At 47.3% G+C, this 26,154-nt stretch overlaps 1 protein-coding gene across 4 annotated transcripts in view; it reads left to right on the forward strand.

The window, feature by feature from the left end:
- atrnl1b (attractin-like 1b) overlaps positions 1-26,154 on the forward strand; it is a 139,220-nt gene that overhangs the window by 78,901 nt on the left and 34,165 nt on the right. For all 4 annotated transcript variants that reach the window (XM_076298265.1, XM_076298267.1, XM_076298266.1 and 1 more), the window contains exons 25-26: positions 2,175-2,236; positions 10,786-10,864. In XM_076298265.1, the coding sequence (XP_076154380.1) occupies positions 2,175-2,236; positions 10,786-10,864 (141 nt within the window). The remainder of the gene's footprint in view (positions 1-2,174; positions 2,237-10,785; positions 10,865-26,154) is intronic.

Below are 26,154 nucleotides of genomic sequence, written 5' to 3' on the forward strand. Positions count from 1 at the left end.
GGTCTGTCAGAGCACGCACACACACACACACGGACACACACACACACACACGCACACACGCAGACACGGTCACACACACACACACTCAGACATGGTGGCTTCTTACCCTTTCTGGCACACAACACTGACCTCCCACCCCAAGTCCCCTCCACACACACCCGCCCCGTGCTCACCAGAGACGCTGACCACTGACCTTTCCAGTCGGGGACGAATTAGCACCAGCCCAAACTCATAACTTACGACTCCCAGCCACCTCCCTCTAATTTCTACCCACCCCCCCTCACATACACACACACACACACATTCTCTCATATACACACACACACACACTCATACACATACCATCATCACTAGCCCCCTCCTCGTCTATCCATCTTAGCCCTGCCCAAATCACATCTGACAGGGGGTCTATTGAGACCACCCTAGCTGCCTAACTGCCCTTTTCAATCTCTGTCCAGAATGGAGCGTTATACACCTTACATCCCCACCGAACCCCCAACCCCCATTCCCTCTCCCGGCCGTAATACGGTGTTAACGCCACTCTCCTGGGTGCCCACACTTTCCCTGTGCCCAATCTTGTGCCGAATGCCTATTGAAAAGAAAGACACCCCCCCCACCCCCCTTTAGGGCCGGCCGTTCACACACACACACGCACACACACACCACACCCCTGCATTATTCATTCGTCTCTTTCAGGGTGACTTCCAGCCCCTCACATTTGAGGCATTATCCCATTTATTTGTGCTGATATATATTTTTTCTCCCTCCTTCCGCGGTGCCTCCCCGGTAACTTTCTCTTTCTGTAAAACACGGCCGAGAGGGCCAGGAAAATGCAGCGGAAGCATAAAGAGAGAAGAAGAGCTTTTTCACAGGCAAGCTAGCGCTCAGCCAGTCGCCCCGTTTGCCATTCGAAATCAAACAGAAAGTGAAAGTGTGAGCCCGAATTTGATGTTAACGACCGGGACGTGCAAATTGGCGACTAACGAGCAGGATCAGTCCAAGGGGCGTTCTAGACGTACTTTACAGGACTCGTAGTCACGGCAAGGTGCTGTGACTCACTTCTACGATGCTAAACTAAAGGGTTGATAATGTGAGTGGCTGATATTTCGTTAAGGCTCATTTGCGGCCTCACATTTGTTGGGCTCCGTCGATGTAATCAGGGCTTCCAGCTCTGGATGTGTTGCAGATGCTGGGAATAGGTTTGTGTCATAGCAGTCATTTCCCGAAGGTTAACTCATCATCAGGCTTATCATCAGCTCGTGTTCCCAGATAATCCTACCTCAGCTGCTGCTCCTGTGCCTGGCTGCAGATGGAGGCCACATGAGCACATACACACACACACAGACATCCATAAACACACAAATACACAGCACAATTATGCCAAGGTATAACCTAAGGGTTAAAACAGAGATGTGGGAAATAAGAAAAGTTTCTTTTCAATTTCTCCCTCTCTCCCCCCCCCCTCTCTCTCCCCTCTCTCTCTGTCTCCCTCTCTCTCCCCCTCTCTCTCCCCCTCTCTCTCCCCCTCTCTCTCTCTCTCTCTCTCTCTCTCTCTCTCTCTCACACACCCACCCTCTCACTTTGTTCTCTGTCGCCCCTCTTAGTCTGCCGCTATCTCGCCCTCCTTTTCACTCGACTGCTCTTTCACTCTCTTCTGTTTCTCACATTGGCCAGACATACGATCTGGGCCATCAATCACCTTTTAAAGCTTCCCTCCGGTTGCATGTGGACAAATTCTGGTTACTTACCCTGCCATTGAAACCACCAGAATGCGGTGTATTTTCTTCTCCAGTGTCAACCCAGCCTCTCTTAACACAACCCTGGTGGGCCGCAGAAACACGGCTGCCACACGCTTCCAAGGCTTATTGTTCCGCTCTCCTCCGGACCCCTGATTCGGTGACGGGGGTACATTTACAGTTGTGGCAATTGGGCGTGGGGCCAGCGTCTGCGGTGGCCCCAGGGCTGGACTTGACCTGTGACCCGCGGAACATTTGGCGGAGAACCATGCCAAACATGAAAGGTGTCCTTTACACGGCTGGGTTTTGTGCTGAAGACTCACATCTGCCCTGACTCACCATCTGCCTCTCTCCCCCCTCTCTCTCTCTATCTCTCTATCTCTTTCTTTCTCTCTCTCTCTCTCTCTCTCTCTCTCTCTCTCTCTCTCTTTCCCACAGATCGCCTTCTCTCAGCACAACAGCATCATGGACCTGGTGCAGTTCTTTGTGACATTTTTCAGGTGAGTCCCCAGCACTTCTTTGAGGTATTTCTAAAGCCTGTAGCTCATTTCTGCTTTTTAAGACAATAACAGTGAGGTACACAAAAAAACCAAAACCACAGAAAAAGAGCAAACTTCTCTGTCCACTGTCTACAAAAATGAACAAACAACTCCCTCTCCCTGTCCAATATGTTTTGTCTGTTTCCACTGTACTAACTTCAGTGGTTTAGTATCTACTCACAGACACAGTGGGCTCGATTTTAAAGGGCAATGTGTAAAGTCAGTCAATGTCCAAAGTGTGTCCAAAACCATCATGTGGGGTGTGAGAGCTTTGAGCTGAGCCGCCACTGTTTGTGCTCATGGTATTAAATTAGCAAATAGATTTATACATTTTGTGTAGTTATTGCATCAGCTGTAGTTACACTTTAGACTTTGCACTTTGGCCAACATTCAAATTGGGCTCTAATTTGTTGTCAGGGGGAAAAATCTCTCCCTCCATAAACTGTCACCACCACCACCGGCCACCGGCCATCACTGGTGTCTACCATTTGATTACTGAGCGAATTACTGACCTCCCAGCTCTCGCCCCACAACCACCCTTCCCCCCCCCCCCACCCCCCCCCCCCCCCCGCACCACTCATCGCCTGTCTCTCCGCATCAGCAGCTCCTCGGCCATCACGGCCTACTGTCGGCGCCAACGAGCCGGAGGACGGAGCAGAGAGCTAATTGTCTCGCTCCCCTCTGTCTTTGGGGGGGGGGGGGTCTCCTGATAAAGCACAGTAATTCAGCACCCCCCCCCCCCCCCCCACACACACACACACACACACACACACACACACACACACACACACACACACAGAGAGAGGCACACAACACTTTGCCACTCTCTGCTGTCACTTAGTGGAAATGAGCTGGGGGAGAGCGTGTCTCTGTGAAAAGGGCCTCCAGTACTGCTCCACCATCCGTGTCCATGTCTATGTCTGTGGCCTTTTTTTATTATTCAATGGCCATTAAAAACTGACCCGCAGTCCCACTCATTTCGACACAAGACCGGCTGCTTCTCTCACTTCAGTGCTAAATGCCCTTTATCAATTGTGTGGAACGCGTGTGAGACAGCGCTCTATGAATGGCACATCAGCTCAAGAAAAAAAAAAGTCTATTGTACCGCTGGCCTGTCTAGTCAGCCACCATAAAAATTGACCCACTGTACCACATTGTTGTGTATGGCTGTTTCTTATGTGCTATTTTGTTGAGTGGCCCTTTGTCAATTGTGTGAATTGTACAAAAGGTTTACTTTGAAAGGGGACGGTTGCAGGCCAAGTGCATCATTTTGTGCTTGCTCATTGTGCTCCACCCCAGACCTCCGAACCGGAAATCATTTGGCTGACAGTTGCCCTCCACCCCCAATTATCACATCCCCCAGTTGATTCTAGTTGTTTGTTATTGGCTATTGGCGGCCATCTTGGATCTAGAAGAAGGCTATTGTAGCAGTCAAGAAATTACATGAAAAGAATTTAAGAGGCAGAAGCCCAAAAAAAGATATGAGGAACATCTTGTTTGATGTTTGTCTTGTGCGGACGGCTGTTGCGAGCTGCGAAGCCTTGTGGTGTTTTTGTAATTAGCTCATAGTGCAAGCTCTGACTACATCACCACCACCTCCTTGCTTGGCCACTGAACACCCTCGCTGCAGCTTGTGGTTAACACTGATCCGCTGTGACATGAGGTCATTGCCACTGGATGAGGAGGGTCAGCAGCAAAACAAAGCCTGTGCCATATTTTTTCCGCCATATTTGGTGTGTGTGTGTGTGTGTGTGTGTGTGTCTGTTAGTGTGTGAGAAGAGAGGGTGTTTGGGTCAGAAGATAACCAGAGCATAGATAGTGGTTAGCTCCAGGCTAGCGTCGTCGCACCATCCCGCACATGGGGAGAAAGTGAGAGATGGACATGGTGGGGCTATCTCTCCTGAGATCTCTCCAAATGCCAGCACACACTGGAGGAAGATGACTTATCACGGTGTTCTATCAGATGGAATTACGGTGTCGGGGAAATAAGGTATTTAGGTGGGGAAGGGGATGGATGGAGGGAGAGGAGAAAAAATGTTAGAGAAAAGTGTGTGTGTGTGTGTGTGTGTGTGCGTGTGTGTGTGTGTGATGGAGAGAGAGAGGGGGTGTGTCGTTATCTGGGCCCATGCTGCAATCATCCTGACATTCAGCTCTCCCTTAGGTCACTCGGGTCACAACTCTGGGGTGATTGGCATGACAATGACTCTGTCTCGTGACCCTCGCCTATGCTAATGAACAGTTCACTTTTTTGTCTCTCCAACACATCTCCACCTCCCTTACCACCGCCACCACCGCCATATAAAAGAGCCGTGTGTGAAGACTGTTATTAAAAATATTAAACCCAATTACGACCCCACTCAAATTGAGCTTGTCTGCGGCTAGCCCGTTGATGGCTTTTTAAAAGCGCCTCTGTCCACAAATGGCCGCTGCCACGTCAGACTCCTGACACTGGAGCAACCCAGAATTACCGTCACAATATTTAAACGTCGAACGGACGCAAAAAAGGAAAAGGAGAGGGGGAAAAAAACCTCCGTCACCCCCATGCAACCCTGTCCCACCCCCACATCAGCAGATGGCTTTTAAGCTGTCGCTTTTTCCTCCCCTCGCCATCCACAACCCCCACACACCCCACCTTTTTCTCTTTTCTCTTCTCTCTCGGTATTTTCCGTTCGGGAAGTTAATGCATTTGGTTCAATTGCGAGAATCCATTTGTCGAGCCCAGTGTCTGACATGAGCTCTTAAGCCCAGAAGGCCGTATGCAGGAGGGGGGAGCAGCCGATGCAGCCTGGAGGTACTCCGCTCGCCTCGTCTGCCGCTGCTCCTGCTCTGCGCCGCGGTGCGGCGCGGCTTGTGTTTCGTCGCTTTATTTAGCAACGGCGTAAACACAATACGGCTCCGTTTCCCAACCTCGCTCTACCTCGGGTTCGCAATTCTGTCGAGTCGTTTGATTCTCTCCATGGTTCCTTTGGTTTCCTGTCTCCCACTCTCTCTCTTCTCTTCCCAACTTTCTCGCGCAAAGATAGTTATCCCAGTCTTGCAGCCCCTGCGCGCGGCTGGTGTCATGAGCTCCGGTTTTCGCTGTATAAATGAGGTTTGGATGTGTAGCACCCTGACAGGTGAAGGATTTTTGTTTTTTTTTCCCCACTCATGATTGGAGATTTTAAGAAGCACACAGAGCAAGGGGTACACACAGCCATTCGGTTCTGTTGGCCTGGCATGGGAGCCGGGGCGTCAAAATAAACGAGCCCAGTGTCAAGAAAACTTTGAAGCGCACTAAGTAACATTGTCTCAATCAAAACTTCCCTCCCCACTCCCCACATCTCTCGCAATTTAAGACTAAAACTGTCAGGGTTACTATTTCTTTTTCATTTTGTTCTCTTTTTCCTCAATCCCTCCATCTCCCTCTCTCTCTCTTTCTCTTCCTCTCGCTCTCTCTCTCTCTCTCTCTCTCTTCGAGGAGGCAGGCTTTTCCTTTGAGGCCGCCCGCAGCACTGGCCTGGTTTTCGTCCAGCTCCTCGGCACTTGTGTGCAGTAACCTCACGTAATGAGCCGCTCGGAGACGGCCAGTGTCATTAGAGAGGGCAGGGCCACGGCAATTGCACGATGTGGCTGCGGCGGAGGCTTTTTTTTTTATCTTGCCCTCGATCAGAGGTGACTGAGGTCACGCCGACCTGCGGGGACTCAGTGTCCACGTCTCAAGACGGATGACGGGACGGCATGCTGCCCACACTTATGGGAAAGAGACAGCTTCCTTCATCTTTCTCTCCTCTCTTTCTTTCCTCTTTCTCTCCTCTTTCTCTCTCCTCTCTTTCTTTCTCTCTTTCTCTCCTCTTTCTCTCTCCTCTCTTTTTCTCCTCTTTGACTTTCTCATTTGCTCATTTCCTTTTTGACTTTTCGTTCCCGGTTATTCTCACCTCGTTCTTCTCACTCTGCGCTCCTCCGTTCTCCCTCCTCCGTCCTCCTCGTGTCCATTCCGAATGGTTGACCCTTTGTGCTAAGCTTTACTTTTCCACTCTGTCTGGTCACACACAAAAACACACACAACAGGAGAGGTCGGAGGTTATCAAGTTGGCCTCGGTCTGCCAGATAGGCCGAGCGTGAAGTTCTGGGATTCAGCTGGAGATCTTTGCTGCTTGAAAGATTTGTAGTAGGACTGGCCCAGTGTTAGTAAACATGGGGTTGGTAGACTGTGTGTGTGTGTGTGTGTGTGTGTGTGTGTGTGTGTGTGTGTGTGTGTGTGTGTGTGTGTGTGTGTGGTTGGTAAAGACAGACAGACACACAGTGTGTGTGTGTGTTCATGGACGGTAAACTGTCTTGGCACTAATAAATCATCCTAAGAGTTTGACTATGCAGGTACTGCCTTTTGTGTGTGTGTGTGTCTGTGAAAGAGAGAGAAAGAGAGAGTGAGTATGCCAGAGAGTGAGAGGGACCGTGTGTGTGTGTGTGTGTGTTCATGTGCGTGAATTGACTCCTTCCTGCCCCGAGGTCTGGGACCGGCTCCTCTCCTAAGTGTCTAAGTGATTGAGGAAATGGATTGTGTGCAGGGGCCAGCTTATGTGGCTAATTGCTGCTAATTAGCGGAATCGCACTTCGCCTGGCCTGCGCTCGCTTCCCCTCTGCCCTGCGCGTGGACTCTTGTTTGTGATTTTAAGGCTCATTGCTCAAGCACACAAGCAAATAAGAAGGAGAGAGCGCTTCCCGAAGAGCCTGGGGCTTGTGTATGGATCTCTCTCTCTCTCTCTCTCTCTCTCTCTCTCTCTCTCTCTCTCTCTCTCTCTCTCTCTCTCTCTCTCTCTCTGTCTCTCTCTCTCTCTCTGTGTGTGTGTGTGTGAGAATACTACTGCAGCGGTGATGAAAACTGAGGCTCGGATGTTGGCTGGAGATCCACTGCTCCCTTGCTGTATTCCCACCATAGCATTTGATTTAAAGCTGCAGCATTAAAAGCAGCACATAAGTTCATTACAGCTCTCCCTCTTACACACACGTACACACACTCTCTCTCTTGCTTTCCTCTGCCAACACTCTTTCTTACTTCCTTTCTTTCTTTTCTTCTCAACCCTCTCTTTCTCTACCTATTCTTTTCTTTTTCCTCCAAAACTTCCTCTCTCCCTCATTCTCTCTCTGCCTCTCCCTGTCCCTTGCTCTCTGTCTTTCTCTCCCTCCCTCTCTCTCTCTCTCTGTCCTTTATGCACTCCAGTAATCCACACTCTCGTCTCCCGCAGTTCATCAATATGCCGCCTCTCCTGCCCCTAGTCACCTGCCCTCTCCCTTCAAGAAATGGCACCTATCTGCATCTCCTTCTCTCATCCCCCCCTCCTCTCCTCCTCTCGTCGCTTGTTAAGAAGGTGCTGACAGAGGTGGGGTGGGATGTGCTGATGGAGGAGGGGTGGGGTGGGGGGGTTTTGGAGAGTGGTGACTAATTGCTTTATTTCTCTTATTAGCGCGGGATCCAGGTGGAACCGCGCAGGGAACAGGGGGCGGGGGGGATTAAATCCTGTTTACTGTCTTCAATCCCGTGGATGAAAGAGGGGACAGATCTGAGAGGGGATTTCCATGGCGCTGCTCCTTAATCGAGCCATTCAAGTTTTTCTCCCCCTACCCCTATCTCCTCTCCTCTCCTCTTCTCCTCCTCTCCTCCGCTGCTGCCACTCTCTCTCTCTCTCTCTCTCTCTCTCTCTCTCTCTCTCTCTCTCTCTCTCTCTCTCACACGCTCTCTCGTTCTTTTCCCATCCCCATCGTCTTCAGTTGGGCATTATCTTCAAAAGAGCCCCAAGATGGTTGTGTGTTTGAAAGCATTAAAGGGATTTCATCATTCAGAGTTTTTTTTTCTTCTCACCCCCCCCCCACACACCCCTTTTTTTCTTCTTAGCTGTGTGAACCGTGAATTAATTTTACACCGGAGATGTTTACGAATGCACACATATCTCCTCAAATTCAGACGCCCCTGGGAAGAGGGGGTTTGGGGCAGAAGGGGGGGGGGGGTGGCGGGGCGGGAGAGAGTGAAGCAATTTGCCTAAAGTTGTTGAGCCGCCCCAGATGGTTTGCTTTTGAGGAGTTTGTTTCCTCCGGGTAAGTCCCCCGAGCCAGAGCTCACACCTCTCCCCCCTCACGTTTTTTCCGAAACCCGACGTCGCCGCTGTCACTCAGCTTGACGATCTGTACACTTGCTTAGGTGTCAGACGAGACTAATTTCATGCCCCCTCCCCCACCCCACGCCTCTCTTTCTCCCCCAAAAAATGTGTTGGACTTTCCAAGAGAGATTTGGTCCTCTCCCCGACTGTTTTTGAAATCATTAGAAGGCTGGCGCTGTTAACCCAAAAGGCCAGGCAATAGCAACAAATGTTGTTGACGCTCTAAGCGAAATATTAGCGGTGAATATTTCATGATGTCGAACCACAGAATCAATCCTCTTCAAAGTAAAGTGTTTAACTTTGGCAGATTGTACGGTCGGGGTATTTAGCATGTTGATTTGAGTTATGTTCCTGTTTTCACCCCGCACACTCAATCTATCAAAGTCACTCACAGGAAAAGCTCTTGAGTGATAAGTGCTTGTCGGTAATGACTTGTATGATGCGTTATTAATTGAAGTAATTATTTAGAATAAGAGCGTGAGTGATTGCACCATCGGAATAAAATAAATAAATAGCTAAGCTGTGTCTGGAGCCGCATTGCCATCTTTGGTCTTTGCAAACGGCTCTGTTTCATCCGACTTGAGACACTTGTTTGTGTTCCCTAGGCCCTTCCACAAGGCTGATCAAAAAACCCATACGGCAGCCATTGCCTCTGACTGGTTTTGATAAATGTTCCAACACCAATATGAGATTAGAAGCTGCACTCGTCTCCCTTTGTATTATTATTTTTAACTACACACAGAAACTTATGGCTCCTGAACTGGGTTTGCTGTGCGATCTAAATTTTCATTTTGAAGCTGTGGCAGGGTCATTTTTATTGTGAACAGATTCGTTTGTTTACATAGCGCTGTGTGTTTTTTTTTTTCCTTACCACCACCAGCACTCCTTTACATTGTGTTGTGCCAAAGGACGCAGGAAAGTGGGAAAGGGCACCTTGTAAATGCCGGTCTGCTTTGAACCGTACCCGTTCACCCAGGTCTGTGAGAGAGAGAGAGATCACGCCTCCAATGTGACACGAAGAAGAATTCTCATGCGAACTGTGAACTGCGGGGAATGGCTAGACTGGGAGCGTTCAGAGAGGATACACACACACAAATAAACAAACAATCAACAAATGAAAAAGGCAGATGTTTTGATTTGAAAGATTTTGCAATGGTAAAAACAAGAATAAGCCAAAGAAATCCAAAGCTCAGTGAGCACGAAACAAAGAGAGGAGAGGTTTAACTTTACTTACAGAGAGAGAGAGAGAGAGAGAGAGATATTTCCCTTTGTGCACAGAGAAGAAAAAATGAGAGATGCATGTTCAATTATCCTGTGAGGGGAAAGAGAAGAGAGATTCACCTTTGTGAGAGAGGGAGCGAATTCACCGTAGGCAACATCGTTTTATGATGCAGTGCAACTACCTTGGTCTAATTATCCCTTGCATCTGGGAATGTTCAATATTGCAGGGATTGCACTAAAAGATGAGACATGAGAAGCACAGCACTCTAGAAAGTAAACTCTGCCGTGTAAATAAACCAGTTACAATCTGCTGTAAATTATCTGACTGTACAACATGTTGTGCCATATGGTTGCAATGTCCAGAGTCCTCTCTACCAGGAGTGCTGTAAACGGATATGTCGTCTTTTTCACGTACAGTTTTGATTAAACAAAAAAGAGCCATGATTATGTGATAGAAGTGGGAACTGCTTGAAATGGAAGGCCAAGTGAAATTGAAGATGGCTGTTAAAGAAGCTCATGAATGCTACTGTATAATGCCAGACATATTACCTAAGCTTCCTAACCAACCAAGAAGAAAACTTGACAACCATGAAACTCCAAACACTCCTCCAAATAACCCCAGTCAAAAGAAGCCGCCGCGCTGAAGTTTACCCTCCGACCAGCAGTGTGTTTGCACTGTGCTGTCATTGGTGTAGGTAAAGTCTAAGAGAACAAATGTAAACAGCTGCCAAACGGAAGAATAAAGAGGTGACTGGAGCCAACTAGTTTAAACAGGTTTGACTTGAAAAATTAGAGAAAGTGTGCATTGTATATGATCAATTGGAAAACTGCCAGGGAGAAACGGAGGCCTTTCTTTAACGCAGAGCAGCGCTTCACTTCCCGATTCAGACGGATTCATTTAAATTACTTCCTCCCACCTGCCATTGACCGAGTTATTGCACAGACTGATTGAATAGAGAGCAATTTGAAGATCTGTAGTTAGCAAATGTTTTTTTGATGTACTGAAAAGGCGCGCAGGGAAATTTCTCTAAAGCCTCCTTGCGTCTTTCTCCTGATTCGTCTCGCAGTTGCCTCAGCAGTCAATAATTATACAGGCCTGTAGTTAATCTCTCTCATTTCTCTCTCTCTCTCTCCCTCTCTGTTGCGCTCTCTCTCCAGCTGTTTCCTGTCTCTGTTGCTGGTGGCTGCAGTCGTGTGGAAGATCAAGCAGACCTGTTGGGCATCTCGTCGACGTGAGGTAAGGCCCTGCAGATTTGTTTCCCACCACCTCTTTTTGACCCCCCCCAATCTCTCTCTCTCTCTCTTTCTCTCTCGCTCGCTCTTTACCTCTTTCTCTTTCTCTCTCGCTCTGTTGAGTGCCTAAACACAATCAAGAAAAGTTTGCAATTAAATATTTTTTTGGCTTGTTTTTTTTCCTCGTGGATGGAAATCATTGCGGTCTTGGATACATATTTGAGTTTGTGTGTTCCAGTATATATATGTGTGTGTGTGTGTGTGTGTGTGTGTGTTGGTGCTCATTTTATTTTCTTCATTCCCTCTGGCTGGGTTGCATTCTTCATTTTTTTTTTTCTAAACCGCAGCAGAGAAATGAAAATGAATATTGCTCTTTGCCCTGAAGAAGTTTCTGCTGACAAACATTCTCATCTTCCTAATTACTGGTCCTTATGAACCAATTAGCCCTGACAGGAGTAATCCAAGGCTCGGTTGATTGTACTGGGAGTGGAGTGGGTTGCTGGGGATGGGGGACGGGTGGGTGGGCTCTACGGCTGGAACAGATGTCTGTGCGATGTGCTGCCTCTTCTCCCTCTCCTACCCCTCATTTGGTCTCCAGAAGGGTCCTCCTCTAATAGCCAGGCCCATCGCAGACCCCCCCCACAACATCCTCACACCCCACCCTCCCTCCATCCCATTTGTCAACAGTGGCTGGAGCTGGAGCCGCAACCACGACTGGACAAGCATATGGCCAGTTGAAAGGTTTTTTTTAGGAAATAATCTTTTGAAGTCTCACCATCACAACACAAGCTGTTTTGCTTGCCTGCTTGAGGTGTACATCACCCAAGTCACGGGCATTTGTCAGCATTATGCAGTCATTATGCTCCTGTCAAGGCCAGGGTCCTGAAGTAATTGGGAACACCTTGCTAATGACGTCTAGCTCGGTAGTTGCGCTGTGACGTGCTTATGGAGAACCTGCCAGTTTCGGTGCGGGCTATGTTGTATTCATAAGAAAGTATTTGCTGATGGGAAGCCATCTTGTAATTTCGTTAGCATGTTAAAAACAAACCTGGCCCCAGCTGTGGCGCAACTGGCTGGGGCACCTGCACCGTACGCCGACGACCCGGGTTCGATTCCCGCCCCGTGGTCCTTTCCGGATCCCACCCCTGCTCTCTCTCCCATTCACTTCCTGTCACTCTCCACTTTCACTATCATTAAAGGCATAAAAAGGCCAAAAAAATATACTTAAAAAAAATAAACCTGCATATTGAGTGATCTATGCTAATAACCACTGCTTGACGATGCGAGCCACTGTCCGGTAATAGACATATCATGGCTCCAGTTATGCATTTCTCCTTCGTGGCCAGAGAATGTTGACATTGATAATGGAGGAGGTTGATATTTGTGTTTCCAGCAGATAATTGATGTATGGAAACAAACATGAGTGATGACTGCCGAGAAGCAGAACAGTATTCATCTAAAGAATTAAAGTCAATAAGCCCTGGGCAGATGGGCTCTGCTCATTAAAATTCCACTCACTTTGCCTCGCCTCCCCCAGAATTCAGATCATCTGTTTGCTACTGCCCTTCAGCACTCTGGATTGGAAGGAAAACACACACACACACACACACACACACATGCACACACTCACATGCACACACACTCACACAGATGCACAAAAGGTTTTATCTGTTAATTTCAGATGATTGAAAAGTTTAGGGAGACACTTGAGAAGGATAATAATTTAAAAAAGGGGGGGGGGGAAATAGCTCTCAAGATTTATTTCTTTACCCTTCTGTCTGTGTTTGTCTGAAGTTCGAGAGCTAGAAAGAGTTTGGGGGTGTGTGAGGGAGGTAGACGAATAAAATGTCCATCATTCCTCCAATCATTCCTGAAGGTCAGCCTGGTGACTGTGCTTCTCGGGATTTAGCGGAGAGGAGATAAAGTGAAGGCTGCCGATGGAACGTCGGCGAAAGCTCGGCGTCTGCAGTCATCCGAACGGGCTTATGAGCTTCCTCGACTGCTCGAGTTTGGTTCGCATCGTCCCCAGAGGAAATGACAGCTGAAGTCGATTGTCAGTTTTTTCCCCCGTTCTTTTTTTTTCTTTTTTAAGTTGTTTGTTTTTGTTTAGTTCTGCAGGTGCACCAGGGTCAGCTTGCGTTTTTTTGAATGTTTGCAAACCACAGGTGAATGCTGCTCAACGAACAGGCACGGATTCCTGGAACATTAGCAAACATGAACAGAAGGTTAGCCGAGAAAGTGGGCGTAAAATATGTGGCTCCACAGTTAGACGGCTGCTACCTTTCCTTAGCCTGCCATATGGGAAGAGCATCACCAAAGCATTCGGGTGCCAGGTTCAACTGTGCAAGCAGCCAGTCATACCTATCTGTCTTTCAATTTCTCTATCCCTCACTCAAAATACACCTCTGCTTTATAAGCATCCAATATTGCCATTTTCCAATTTTCTTAAGTACTTACTCATGCTTCTGAATGCCCTTTCTTAACCTAACCAAACCCAACCCAATCCAACCTAGCCCAGCCCAGCCCAGCCCAGCCTCCTCCCAAGTCTCCATCCTCGGTGGTGGCTCTTTCCGACTGCTGTTCCTGAAACATGTGGCCCGGAAACGGAGCGGGATATGTTTAGATGCTCCAGTTTATGCTAATGCCGCTTCCCTCCGACAATGATTTTGGCTGCGAGATCAAACAGTTGGGAAACTTCTTTGAAATTCTAATAGCAACAGTACACAAGATTACTTGGAGAGAGCCTCCCTTTGATACCCCTAATAGGGTCACCCCCCAGTAGGCCGGGGGAAAGGGCCTCGATAACAGGAGCGGATGCCTTTTGTTGTGCTGCACAAATGCCATTGTTTCCCCTGCTTCTTCGATTTGAGGTTAATACCCGTTGTCTGTTTTTTGCCTGCTGTTATGAGCCTATGGGGAAGCATACCCCCACACACCTAAAAAAATGTAGGTAGGCCTCCTTTGTAGATATTTCTGACTTTGAATTTTTACATTTGGCTTGAAAAGTAAAATAGGGTACAGCTCAATTCTTGTTTTTTTTTTGTTCTTCCTATCTTTTGGTGAGGTGAACCTCTAGTTGTGGGTGCCACAAACAAGAAGACCTGTTTTGGCATCTGTTCCATGCTGTGGTGATTGGGGCATGCCTTGTGCAACCTCTGGTTGTCGGTGCCACAGACAAGAGGACCTGTTTTGGCATCTGTTCCATGCTGTGGTGATTGGGCATGCCTTGTGTAACGGCCTCTAGCCAAAGCCTGCCTCATTACTTTTGATTAAGTTGTTCAGTGTTGCCGTGCCGCATTTCGCTTTATCTAAGTGAAACTTGCTAGGATGACCCAGCATCACTTGCATAATTCATATCCCCCCACGTCTGTGTACCGTTTTGTGTGTGTGTGTGTGTGTGTGTTGTGTTGTCTTGATGTGTGTGAGTCTCTTGCTCATCCTCATCGTGTCCTATTTCAACGTTATTTGTGCTCTTGGTGCAATAGACGTGTTGCTCTGATTATGTTGATTAAACATTCTCTCTTGATGTTCCGGGTTTCGTTTCCTCTGTTGTTGTTTTGCCTATGAGGCGCCGAGGAACACAGTGTTCCGTCACTCTTCTCTGCAGGCAGCGGCGAACGGGCCCGTTGGATTGTGGGTAACCGTAGGGGGTCATTAGAAGGGTTCTGCGTTGAGTGTGTATGTGCGGTGTGAAAGGGCGATCGTTTGAGCTTAAGGACCTGGCTCTTTTTTCAGCTGTATTTACAAGATGCACTTGGTGTGTGTATACATGTGTGCCTTTCTCTGGTTTATTATTATTACGTTATTATAACATTATAACATCGGACTGAGGAATAGCTCCCAAACCACTTCCAAAGTCCAAAATCTCTGCTTTTGTTGGTGGAGCTAGCAAACTAAAATAATGAAAACTTTTAGAATCCACTTGCTTAAAGTTGAAAGTCGTAACATGTGTGTGGATTCTGCTGAAGAGATTTGAGTGCTCTGCTACATCCTTGACTGTCCTTCCGTGGCCTTGGCGTAACTCTCCACTTCTTTCAAGCCACTCAATTCTTAAGGCAATCCCTGAAAGAGCCTGGCTTGAAGGCCTCTCCTACAAAGCACTCTGCCAGTCTTGCACCATTAATAAACAAAAGCGTTAAAAAAAGGGGGGAGGGAAACTTACAGAGCAACTTTGTCGGACAAAGATTTTCTTTCCGCCACTTCAGGACCGCTGGTCGGACTTTGTTCGCTGAAGGCATCTGACCTCCATGTAAGAGCACAAGTGCCCGACTTGTCAAGCAATTTCCAGGGCACCGTCAATGCCGAGTGGCACTTAAATAGCCCGACAGAACCCGGCAGCTCAGAGAAGGCATCTGCACACAGCAGGAGTGTGTTATTTTCTCTGCATCCGTCACCTACATCAAGCACCTGCCGCTCACCTGCACTTCAAGGCGGCTAGCGGCTAAGATAGACCTCATGATTGTGGTCTCTTGTGGGAGAAGGGGGCAAGATGAAACTTCCGTTCCTATGGATACTGCCAGCATGACATTTGTCTTATTGGGTTGCTAACATGGAAAACCCAGCAGTAGCACAGATGACGCAAAAAGACCCATCAATAACATGGTGAGACAGAATGCATTAGCATTAGAGCTTGGACCTCTGTGCTTTGGTATGAACTGAACTGAACTGAACTGAACTCACAACATGTAAAATGTAGGATGTTTGATGTCGTAAGGTGGGATGCAGCAGTCTTTTTACAGACGAATTATGATCTTGTTGTTGAAAGGCACCCTTTAATGAAGCCCTCTCTTTCAGCATTAGCACGGTTACCTGAAGTGCAAGAATCATACAACACAGAGAGAGACAGAGGCAGACAACCAGGAGGGTGCTTAATTCCCCGTTATTATTGCTAATTGCTGTTATGCCGAAGCACAGTATGAACAATACCCTGCAAAGATGTCAAACATCTGCGCCTCGCTCTCTGTCATTAGATGTACTCTGTTTTGTGACGTTGTAATCATGCCGCCTTTCAATCACACCCCCCCCCCCCTTTCCAGACACACATACACACACACACACACACACACACACACACACACACACACACACACACACACACACACACACACAGACACACTCATACACACTGACTTGACGGTCATATTGCCCCATTTCAGAGATTATTAGTTTGTTATTTTGCCACATCAGCCAGTCACCAGAAAATGAGGCATCTGTTGTCTTTGTTCGGTTCCTTGATTAATCTTCCTTTTCAGGAGGAGCGACATCTAAACTGACTCGTCTCCAGCCCCCTCCACCCCCCCATTTTATTTTTTTAAGCCGTGTTTGTTAATAGCTAGATATTAGAGCAGTGGAGGAGAATGGCATAATCATTTGCAATTAGACGAGTCCATATTTACCCTCTGTGGATTCGCATGTTTTGATTTGTTGCCGTAAGTGATGCGCGACCTGCACTCACCTCGAGTGCTTAATCAACATGGAGGACAGGGGTCTTGTCAGAGCGGGAGCAGGAAGATGCTGAACCTATATGGCATGTTTGTGTGTGTGTGTGTGTGTGTGTGTGTGTCTACACCTGTGCATAGATTTGTTCAGCTGCTCCTGCAGTTCTTAATTAGATAATTAAATCAGTGGTTAGGCTCAAGCATGGCATGTCGTCACCTGTTTTTCAGACTCTGAGAAGGTCAGTGTTGTGGGTTATGTGGTTGGATATATGGTTGTGGGTGTCATTCTAACAGACTCCAACTGTCTGCTGAACTCGGCTGATTAGAAAAATGATGACTTCACCCTATTAGAATCACAAATGGGCAATATTAATTTGACAAGACCTCATGACTCCGCAATAACTGTGGTGATAAAATGTCATGCTAACAGAGAATGGCAGTTAATGAGCAAGAATTTCTAATGAATAGTACATTGCAATCAGCTTTGACAAGGTTGACAAAACCATACAGAATGGGTTTCCTTCATAGCACAAGGTAGGGCATGCATTTTAGCATCATCTCATACTTCTGCCGCTAGCCTGGGTTCTTCCCAGATATTTGTCAGCAAAGCAACCTCGAGAGTGGCCTTGACCAGAACACGCTGCATTTACGCTTGTTACCAGCCTAAATAGACTATAAGAGCATTGGCCATCTAGTGCTGCTTGCTCTTTCTGAATTGCCTTCTGGCCTTACGTCAGAAGTACAGTTGCCAATAGTGGATGCATTAGCATACACGTGTGTGGACACTGTTTGGTCAAGGCTGTGTCGACTCTTCGCCTCGTGGTTGCACTAGGCAATTGTGTGTGTGTGTGTGTGTGTGTGTTGGGGGGGTGTCCAGGCCCTTTGAGAGTCAGTGGGGTGTGTAGGAGATGTCTGCACTAAATGTCACGGGCAGGAGCAGGAGGAATGTCTCCCATACAAACAGCCAGAGGCACCGCTGACATTTCAACACCCGACGTAACCGCTTCCATCCCTACCCTTGAAGAATGAGTTTCTGACCATCTATACAATGAACCATTTTACACTCACACACACACACACACACACACACACACACACACACACACAGAGACACACATACTGTACACTCTCACACATACTCAAAAGCTATTCATAAAGAAATTGTGTGATTAAATGAGTCCTTGGAAGCAGTTTGCACATTGTTTTGTAAGCAGACACACTCTCTCTCATACACTCATACACACTTCAGAGTGGACTAAAAGAGAGACACAACTTGTGAGAGATTGATGTTGGCATTTCAGTGATCCACGCTCTCCTTGTGTCGGAGAGAGATCCGGATGAGGCGAGAGGGCTGATAAAGGATCTTGCGTGGATCCTCGTTTGCTGTGAATTGTGGGAAAGGTCACCATCATAAGTGACAGAGGTCATGTTGGTCCAACAGGACCTTCACGCTTTAGGACTCGGTAGCCTCACACAGCAGCAGCCACGCCGTCCTAGCCAGTTATCCTTTTTTGGGTAGAGGAGACATAAAATCTTGTTGACCATTTCTTTTTGGAGTCTGTCTCTTTTGTTTTATAGGCCGTTTAGAAAATGCCTTTTGCCTCTGAAAGGAGGGTCAAGTGTGTCTTAAGTGCAGTGCAGTCCTGGTAATGAACATAAAAGTCAGAACTTTGATTTAATTGAAGTGCTTGTCTATTACTAATAAGGCACTTCACATGATTTTGAGCAGGGATTATTACCTAATTTACCCTTGGACGTTGTGTATCATGTTGGCAAAGTTCATACATCCTAACATGCGTGACGTTATGTGTGAACGACACCGACGCACATGAACAGAATCTCTGCGTGGTTGAACAGGTTGAACGTGGTTAAACACGCACATGAACAGAATCTCTGCATGTTCTTTGCTTCGACATTAGCTCATTTGCATAATGTCAGGCAGAAATACTAGGAGGGGAGTAGTGTAAGAGCCGGCTAAGTTGTTCGGTTATGTTGTTCAGATACACGGCCCAACCGCTTGACATCCGCAGAACATGCAGACTTACACCTATGTCTGAACGCATCTATTGACTACAGATATAGTTGTAGTGGCCATGTAGTGGCCTTAGACCATGTCGGATTATACGTTAGGCAACATCATTTCTGCACATTGGCATTTTGTCGGGGCCAAGAGTAAACTTTTGTTGGCATGCTGCCCTGGTTTCGCTTACTCTCTCACGCAGGTATGCATTATTGGAGAGCTTCCTGTCTCAAGGACATCAGTAGCAAACCGCAGGCGAAAGCAAAAGCAAGCCTTTTTCCCTCTCCTCCTCAATATTAATTAAAGCCCATATTCTCTCTCTCTCTCTCTCTCTCTCTCTCTCTCTCTCTCTCTCTCTCTCTCTCTCTCTCTCTCTCTCCTCCCCATCATTAAATCAGGCTCGTTGGCTCTCTGCCAGTACAGTAGACAGCTTAAGAGTATGACTGTACGCACTGAGGAAAAGTCATGCTGCTGATTAGCCTCTGGGTTAGAATAGACTGTTATTTCTTTTCTTTTCAATGCCCCCTCCTCCTCCACTCCCACCCCCTACTCTGCTTGTCTCCAGAAACTTTTCTTTCCTCCCCTTCTCCTCAGGCAGGGAGTAATGATGTTGAGATAAATGTTTCCATAATGAAGCCTCATTTGCATACGGTTTATCAGTCAAATATTTACATGCTTGCCATTAGCAGAGCGCTATTGATATTATGAAAAGCATCCTAGGCTCCGCAATGTGTCTTGTGGCACTGCCGAAGCCAATGCACTTTCTTAATTAAAATGGGTTTGTGTTTTTGGGGGGAGAAAATCCTCCGGAGAGCTTTGCAAGATGTGTGGTCGACCCTGATAGGCAGATGGTAAACTTTTCTGAATGCACCAGGGCATCTTTTTGAGAGGAAGAGTGATGAGACTTTTTTGTCTTGTTCTTGTTCTTCTTCTTCGTCGTCATCGTCGTCTTCTTCCCTTTGCACGGTTCCTGCAGAGTGTCTCACATTTGGCTGTACCCATGTGGAGCTTGACTCGCTGAGTCACTCAACTCCGCTTCGCGCTCACCAGGGATATGTGTCATGCCAAGGCGTCTCCGTCTTCCTGTGAGCACTTGGAGTCGTTGCCGCCGTCGAAGCTTGTGGCATTGACTCACTGCCACCGCGTTGGCGTTGGTGTCCCTTTCCTTGCTAAAACGTTTGTCCAGTGCCACACCAGCCTGCAGCGTGGGCAGCAATCTGGAATGGGGCACTGGAGTTTAAGCTACATCTGTCCATAGAACACAGTGGATCTTACAAGCCCTCACCTCTAGTCACTAGCCAAATGTTGTCTCGCGCTTACACATGAAATTACGTTTTTTCGTAAGCCAGAATACTATTGCTGTAGCGCAACAACAATCAATGTCCTAATCAGGCATGATTCAGTGAGACTGACCAATCCTCAACTTCCCACTCTCCATCAACCCTGGAGGCTATATCACAATCGATCAACATCCCTTCATGGAATAACCAGTCATGCTCGTTGTGTAATCCGTGTATGTAGGTGACGACTTGTTGACAACCTAATCAGGTCATTGACGTTGTGACACTCCCTCTCCTTGTGGACAAGATCATAACTTTTTTTTAAGCAGCCCTTGACTGATTGCCAAGGAATTATCGGCCCTTTTCACACCCTGCACTTTTCTCTGGCTCTGGAAAGCATAGACGAGCTATGTGACGAGATGGCAAATCCATATAACGATTACAGGAGACCGTCGGAAATGGGGCAGCTGGTAAAGCATGGATAGATTTTTTTTTTCCAATGCAGCTGTTCCATTTCAAAGATACAAATTAACACGTCCTTAACAGGCGCGTTGTCCCGGCAAGTCACCAATGGACCAACATGAGCGGCTTGCGAGTGAGTTTATATACCCAATCGGCCTCGGCTACACACCATGTCCTTCACGATGCAGATTATTTACGAGGCCTCAATCATTGCCGTTGGCGTAAAACCTCACTTGATTTTGTTGTTGTTGTTGTCATTTTCCTCCGTGGCTGAAGAGGGAGTGCTCACGACACCCGACTCGTCTGGGGGACAGTAGATAGGGGACGTGAGGAGGAGAGTCCTGACATGGGACTGCTGCTCCTGTGATGAAAACTGGCCCCATTAAGAGCCGTGTTCGGAGCAAACAAAAGCTCACTGTTCACTTCCAGGGGAAACGACCACAAAGGCCCAAATTAATCATGTTCCCCAAGCTATACACACAATTCTCTCTCTCTCACACACACACACACACACACACACACACACACACACACACATATAGGAGACACACTCAAATATCTATTATCATGCTGTGCAGAGTGGATCCAGTTTGGCTCGTGAGCTTCGTAGAGACATTAGGCCCGCAGTCTGGAACCAAAACTTTAATTGGTTGGCTGAGTGTCCTCAAGGGCTGTTGTCCAGGGCCGTCTTTGAAGGCGCCCGGAGAATTATAATTGTTCCATGATTGTTGCGTCCACCCCACCACCCCTCAGAGTCCCCACTCTTTGCTGTTTGATGCGTAATTAGGCTCTCTTAGTGCACTTGTTTTTTTTGTCGCTTGTGTACGGGCGAGGGTATGCCAGTTCTGGAGTTATGGAAGGCCTGGTGACCTACAGCCCGGTTTGCTTATCACTCCGAGCCTAAGGAACGTTTTCTTCTTCTAGACCCGGCTCCCCTCCGGATGCCACTTGTTTTTTGCCACACCGGCATTGCCCTTTTCTCATTGTTTGTGTCGTTTCCTTTGGAAAGGGCACCAAATATCCAATCAAAAAATGTCCAATCGAGATCTCCCATACCGTCTGATAGAGCTGGAGGGATTCGTATTACTTGTTAAACGCGTTACAGACGAAAACTCCAATAGCGCGGAGTCCTTTATTTGTGGTTTAAACATGAAGGCTACAGGAGGATCGATGACCGATCAATCTCAATTTAACATTAGTGAAGTTCAGTGTGCCTCTTCCCTGAGGGCAGGGTTTTAACAGCGATTCAACAAAAGACCAATATTATTGTTTTGACGCGATGCCGTGCTTTTGACCGCCGCTTACTCCCTGGTGGAGTTTACTTTGAGGCGAAGTAGCCAGTGTGAGTGGTCATCCCAACATTGATGGAATTGAGTCTCAATTTGGGATGGGCATGGATGCATAAATTGTGTGTGTGTCTGTGTGTGTGCGTATTGAAGGAGGGTTTGAGTTCTTCCAACTGAATTCATTTTTAGGTGAGGGGAAGCTAGAGAGAAGAGCACATGACTAACTTTCACAGCAGCCTACTGAATCATGTTCACAAGTTGCTCATTGATGTGTGTGTCTGTGTGTGTGTGTGTGTGTGTGTGTGTGTGTGTGTGTGTGTGTGTGTGTGTGTGTGTGTGTGTGTGTGTGTGTGTGTGTGTGTGTGTGTGTGTGTGTGTGTGTGTGTGTGTGTGTGTGTGTGTGTGTGTGTGTGTGTGTGTGTATGTGAGCTGATAAACAGCGCAAGTGTGAAGTGATGAGCCTCCGCTGCTTAGGTGTGGAGTAGGATGACTTGCAGCAGATGATTGGCTAAGATGAATGACAAGCAGATGGAGCGCTCTGGCTGTCTCCTCAGCCAGGCTGTAGCTTCTCAAAGCATCTATTAGCCCCACAGAATGTGTGACGCCACAGCACCCTCTCTCTCTCTCTCTCTCTCTCTCTCTCTCTCTCTCTCTCTCTTTCTCTCTCTCTCTCTCTGTCTCTCCTCCCCCTTTTTCCTCCTGTCTGTCTTTCCTTTTTTGCATCTCTTTCCCCAGCTCAATCTCTGCCACAAACGTTCCTTTTTTCACCATCTGCTTTCAGCATGTCTTTTTTCTCTCTTTCATTGTGGTTGTGCCTCTCTCTCTCCCTCTCTCTCTTTCTCCCTCTCTCTATCTCTCTCTCTCTCTCTCTCTCTCTCCCTCTCTCTCTCTCTATCTCTCTCTGTCTTCACATACCCGCAGATGCATGCAGTTGAAGGAGATAAATGAAACCTCTGCTAGTGTATGACGGGTGGGGGGTGAGGTAATTTCAGATGTGATGTAATTGATTAAATCTTAAATCATCACACATTTCACCCTCGCAACAGGGGGCCGGCCTGGTGCAAATGTCATCAGCGTTTGATGAACACCAAGGCGATTATCACGCCACACGGCAGAGCAGGGGAGCGGTGATAAGTGGGCAGACTTAACCCCTTTGGTCTTTCTCTTTCTGCTTTTTGCCCCTTCTATCTCTCTCTCTCTCTCTCTCTCTCTCTCTCTCTCTCTCTCTCTCTCTCTCTCTCTCTCTCTCTCTCTCTGTGTCTCTCTGTCTCTCTTTCTCTCTCTCTTATTAATTTGGCATCTCTTTGTTCAATTTCTTTACCAAAGAAACTTAATGACCTTACTGCCTACATTTGCAATAGAATTACCCACCTAATGCACATTGTCTTATTAAAATCCCAGCACGTAGCATGGTGTATGAAGACAACATAGTCACAGACACACACACAAACTCACTCACTCACTCTTTCTCTCTTCCTCTCTCACTCACACACACTCACACCTACACACACAAACATCCTCAAGCACGTCTTCAATGCACCTCTCGCATTCGCACACACACACACACACACACAGCACCATAACTCAATTTCCTGTTTTGTGTATGGGCCCGCATTGTTGGGGCCAGACCTCGATTCGGCGGCAATACTTTCTGCCCGATTGTATCCGTATGACTTCTGTCAGAGGCACCGAGCTTTATCGGTCCTAATTCAATACGGAGTGCCATGAATGATTCAACAGGCTTCTTAAGCGTGTTTGGCACTTCGTCAAAGCGAGGGCACCGAGGTGTGCAGCGTAATTGTGTCTCTGTGATTTGCCGGAGACACCCAGGATCTCATTTTATTTGCATATTTCACAGCAATACAACAGAGCAGCCCCATTCCATTAAAATATAAAGAAATCAGCAACACTGCTCCCTTCCACAAGTAATACAAGTATAGCGCCCCCTTTGTGTTGGTTTGGGAGTGCCTTGAATGCATGTTGAGCTTCTTAGTGTAAATAAAGGACTTCCGAATTGAAGGAGTTGAAGCTGCCTTTGATTCGGAAATCGCCAAATTCCCATGTGGGATCGTAATGCATCAATGGATTTGGTTTTTACTCGTTACAAAAGAGGTTAATTTTGTTGTCATCAGTTTGCCCTCTCTTATGGCCACTCTCTCTGTCTCTCTGTCTCTCTCTCTTTTTCTCTCTCACTCCATCTCTCTCTTTCCCTCTTTACCTCCATGGCCACGCTTGGGTCATTTTACAAATGTGGTTTATCAAATTCTGTGTGTAACCTGCCTGCCCATTATTAAGCCATTACATTTGTGTCATTTTGATAGATATACTGTATATTTTTTAATCTGTTGCAGAGCTCTCTCTGGCCACTTAAAGTGTGCATGCATGAACACACACACCACACGCGCGCGCACACACACACACACACACACACACACACACACACACACCATTATTTATTTCCTTTATTAGGCAGCCAGGTTGTAACAGTGCTATTGACTTTGCCATCTTCAACACGGTCAGGATTAGGATGAGATGCTGTGACTGCCATTTAATGTAGACACTTTTATTTGTGCCTTCCCAAGAGACAGAGTTGCTTATGAGGGCCAACTCTTGAACTCTTGTTTGTGTGTGTGAGGGAGAGAGAAGGTAAATTAGTGTAGAGGGTTAGAAGGGTCAGGTGTGTGTGTGTGTGTGTGTGTGTGTGTGTGTGTGTGTGTGTGTGTGTGTGTGTATGTGTGTGAGGGGAAAGTGAGTGAGTCGGAACACAACAGTGTGTGACAAAGTCGCTGTGATTCCGAGAGTATCAGGGCATGCAGCATTAAACCCAGTGACGTCACGACTGCTTTGCTTTGCTTGCTAATCTCTGAAACAATTAGAGCTTAATGTGGCTCACTCTTGCTCATCGCAAATCCAATAGCAATCAAGCCATGTCCTTGGCACCTGAAACCTGGCTCTCGATATCGACCAGCCCCGAGGGCCCAGCTGACAGTAGCGCCGGCTAGAGCGCTGCTCTGTTCTACGGCTAGAGATTAACCCCTCGACGACCGTGACCGCGGTGCCAGCTCCCGGCACCTGCACTCAGTCGCCATGGAGAGGCGTGGGAACTTGGCGAACAAGCGGCGAGAATGGGATGTCCAGTCAAGCAAAGCAGGCACTCCCAAGAGCCCCTTTTCAGCACCTTTGGCAAAACTTTTTGTTTGTTTTAAGTAGGTTGTGTATTTATCTATTTTCAGAATATTTGATATTTACCACGGTAATGAACTTTACCTCCGAGTGCGGCCTCTCTGCGTCGGCTCTTAAAAAATCAGAAATACCCTTCTGTTAAACTGCGGTTGTGCGAAGCCAGCAGACCCAGTCGAGTGAATTTGTTTTGAAAATAGAATCGTGGGCATTGAAAGCGAAAGCTTTCGCAGTCCTTTCGGTCACAAACAAATCAATACAAAGGTCTCCCTCAATTCCTGAAGTGAGCGGAGAGGAAGAGGAAACTTGTTGTTTGGAGACGGCGGAGCTGAGGGGACTAACATTGAGACCTCTCTCTCTTTTGAAGGGACAACGGAGAAGCCATAGTTCTGGGAAGAGGGGGAGATGGCAGGAAACACAATGCCATATTGCAGCGACCCGCACAGAGTCCATAGTGAACATAATATGTTGAGCTCAGTTATTGATCTGCAGTAGATCTTTCTCTCACTCTTTCTTCTTTCTCTTTTTCTTTCTCTCTCTTTCTCTCTCTCTCTCTCTCTCTCCGGTTCACATGCCCTTCCCTCCTCTCTTTCTCTTGCTTGTTTCACTTACACATATGGTCTCCCGTAACATAATCACAGTCTCCTGTCATGCTAGCTGATGTTATGGTATTGATGGTGGCAATTGATTTGTGGGTCATGTGTTTTTAAAAACATCTCCATTTGCAGTCATATTATGCTTTAAACACACATACACAAGCATATATACACACACATATACAAATACACACACACACACACACACACACACACACACAGTGACACTGTGGAGTAGATTATTTCAGCATTTGTGCAAAGCACTGGTGGAATTAGCCTTGGAAACGACTGTAGATTGTCAAAATGAGAGGGAGGTCGATGGAGCTGTGCATCTGCAGTTGGGCGAGAGTGCGGTATTGGCGCACCGGTACACCGCAGCCCTAGATGACTTGAAATTAAGGAGGATGCATGATTAATTAGTCCACGCCCCTGGAATACTGATGGCAAGGGAATCAATGGCAGAATAATTGCTTGTCATGCGTGTTTGCGGCAAAAGAGAAATTTCTCCCCTCCTATCTCTCCCAGGCGTTCGATTGGGCCAGATACGTGTAAAGTTTTCTTTTTTTTTCCCTCCCTTCCTCTTCTTTTATCCCTCTTCTTTTTTTCACCAAACAGATGAATTATTCAACCACCTGTTTCGGTTGGTTTTGTGCCAGGCCCCTGTCAATTTCATCCCTCGTTTTTTCCCCTCTCCCCTTCACTAATTTTTTCATCCTCTCATTCAAACATATCAGCGGCCTGCTGTCGTTGTCATCCGCCGACCCCTCAGGTGCTCCGAGCGGCCAGACGTTCGCACGCCCGAACGCTCGTCCCCAAACGTAAAGCGCCGCCGCGGTGAACGCACCGCCGGACATTTTATTGGGTCTGTCAGTCGCCGCCGTTGTTTATTAAACAACACACCAGTGCGCTGCGCTCATGCTGGTGCCTTTTGAAGTCCAATGCGTTGCATTTGAATATGCTTGTAGAGGCATCTCCTTGACATTTGGTGCTTTTTTACGTAGATGCCTCTCCCGCCCTGAAGCACCATGTGTA

Source organism: Alosa pseudoharengus, unplaced genomic scaffold (genome assembly GCF_046254945.1).
Source record: "Alosa pseudoharengus isolate Yale_2024_CS ecotype anadromous, Long Island Sound unplaced genomic scaffold, YU_APseudo_1.1 YU_APseudo_1.1_scf_21, whole genome shotgun sequence".
Classification (NCBI taxonomy): domain Eukaryota; kingdom Metazoa; phylum Chordata; class Actinopteri; order Clupeiformes; family Clupeidae; genus Alosa; species Alosa pseudoharengus.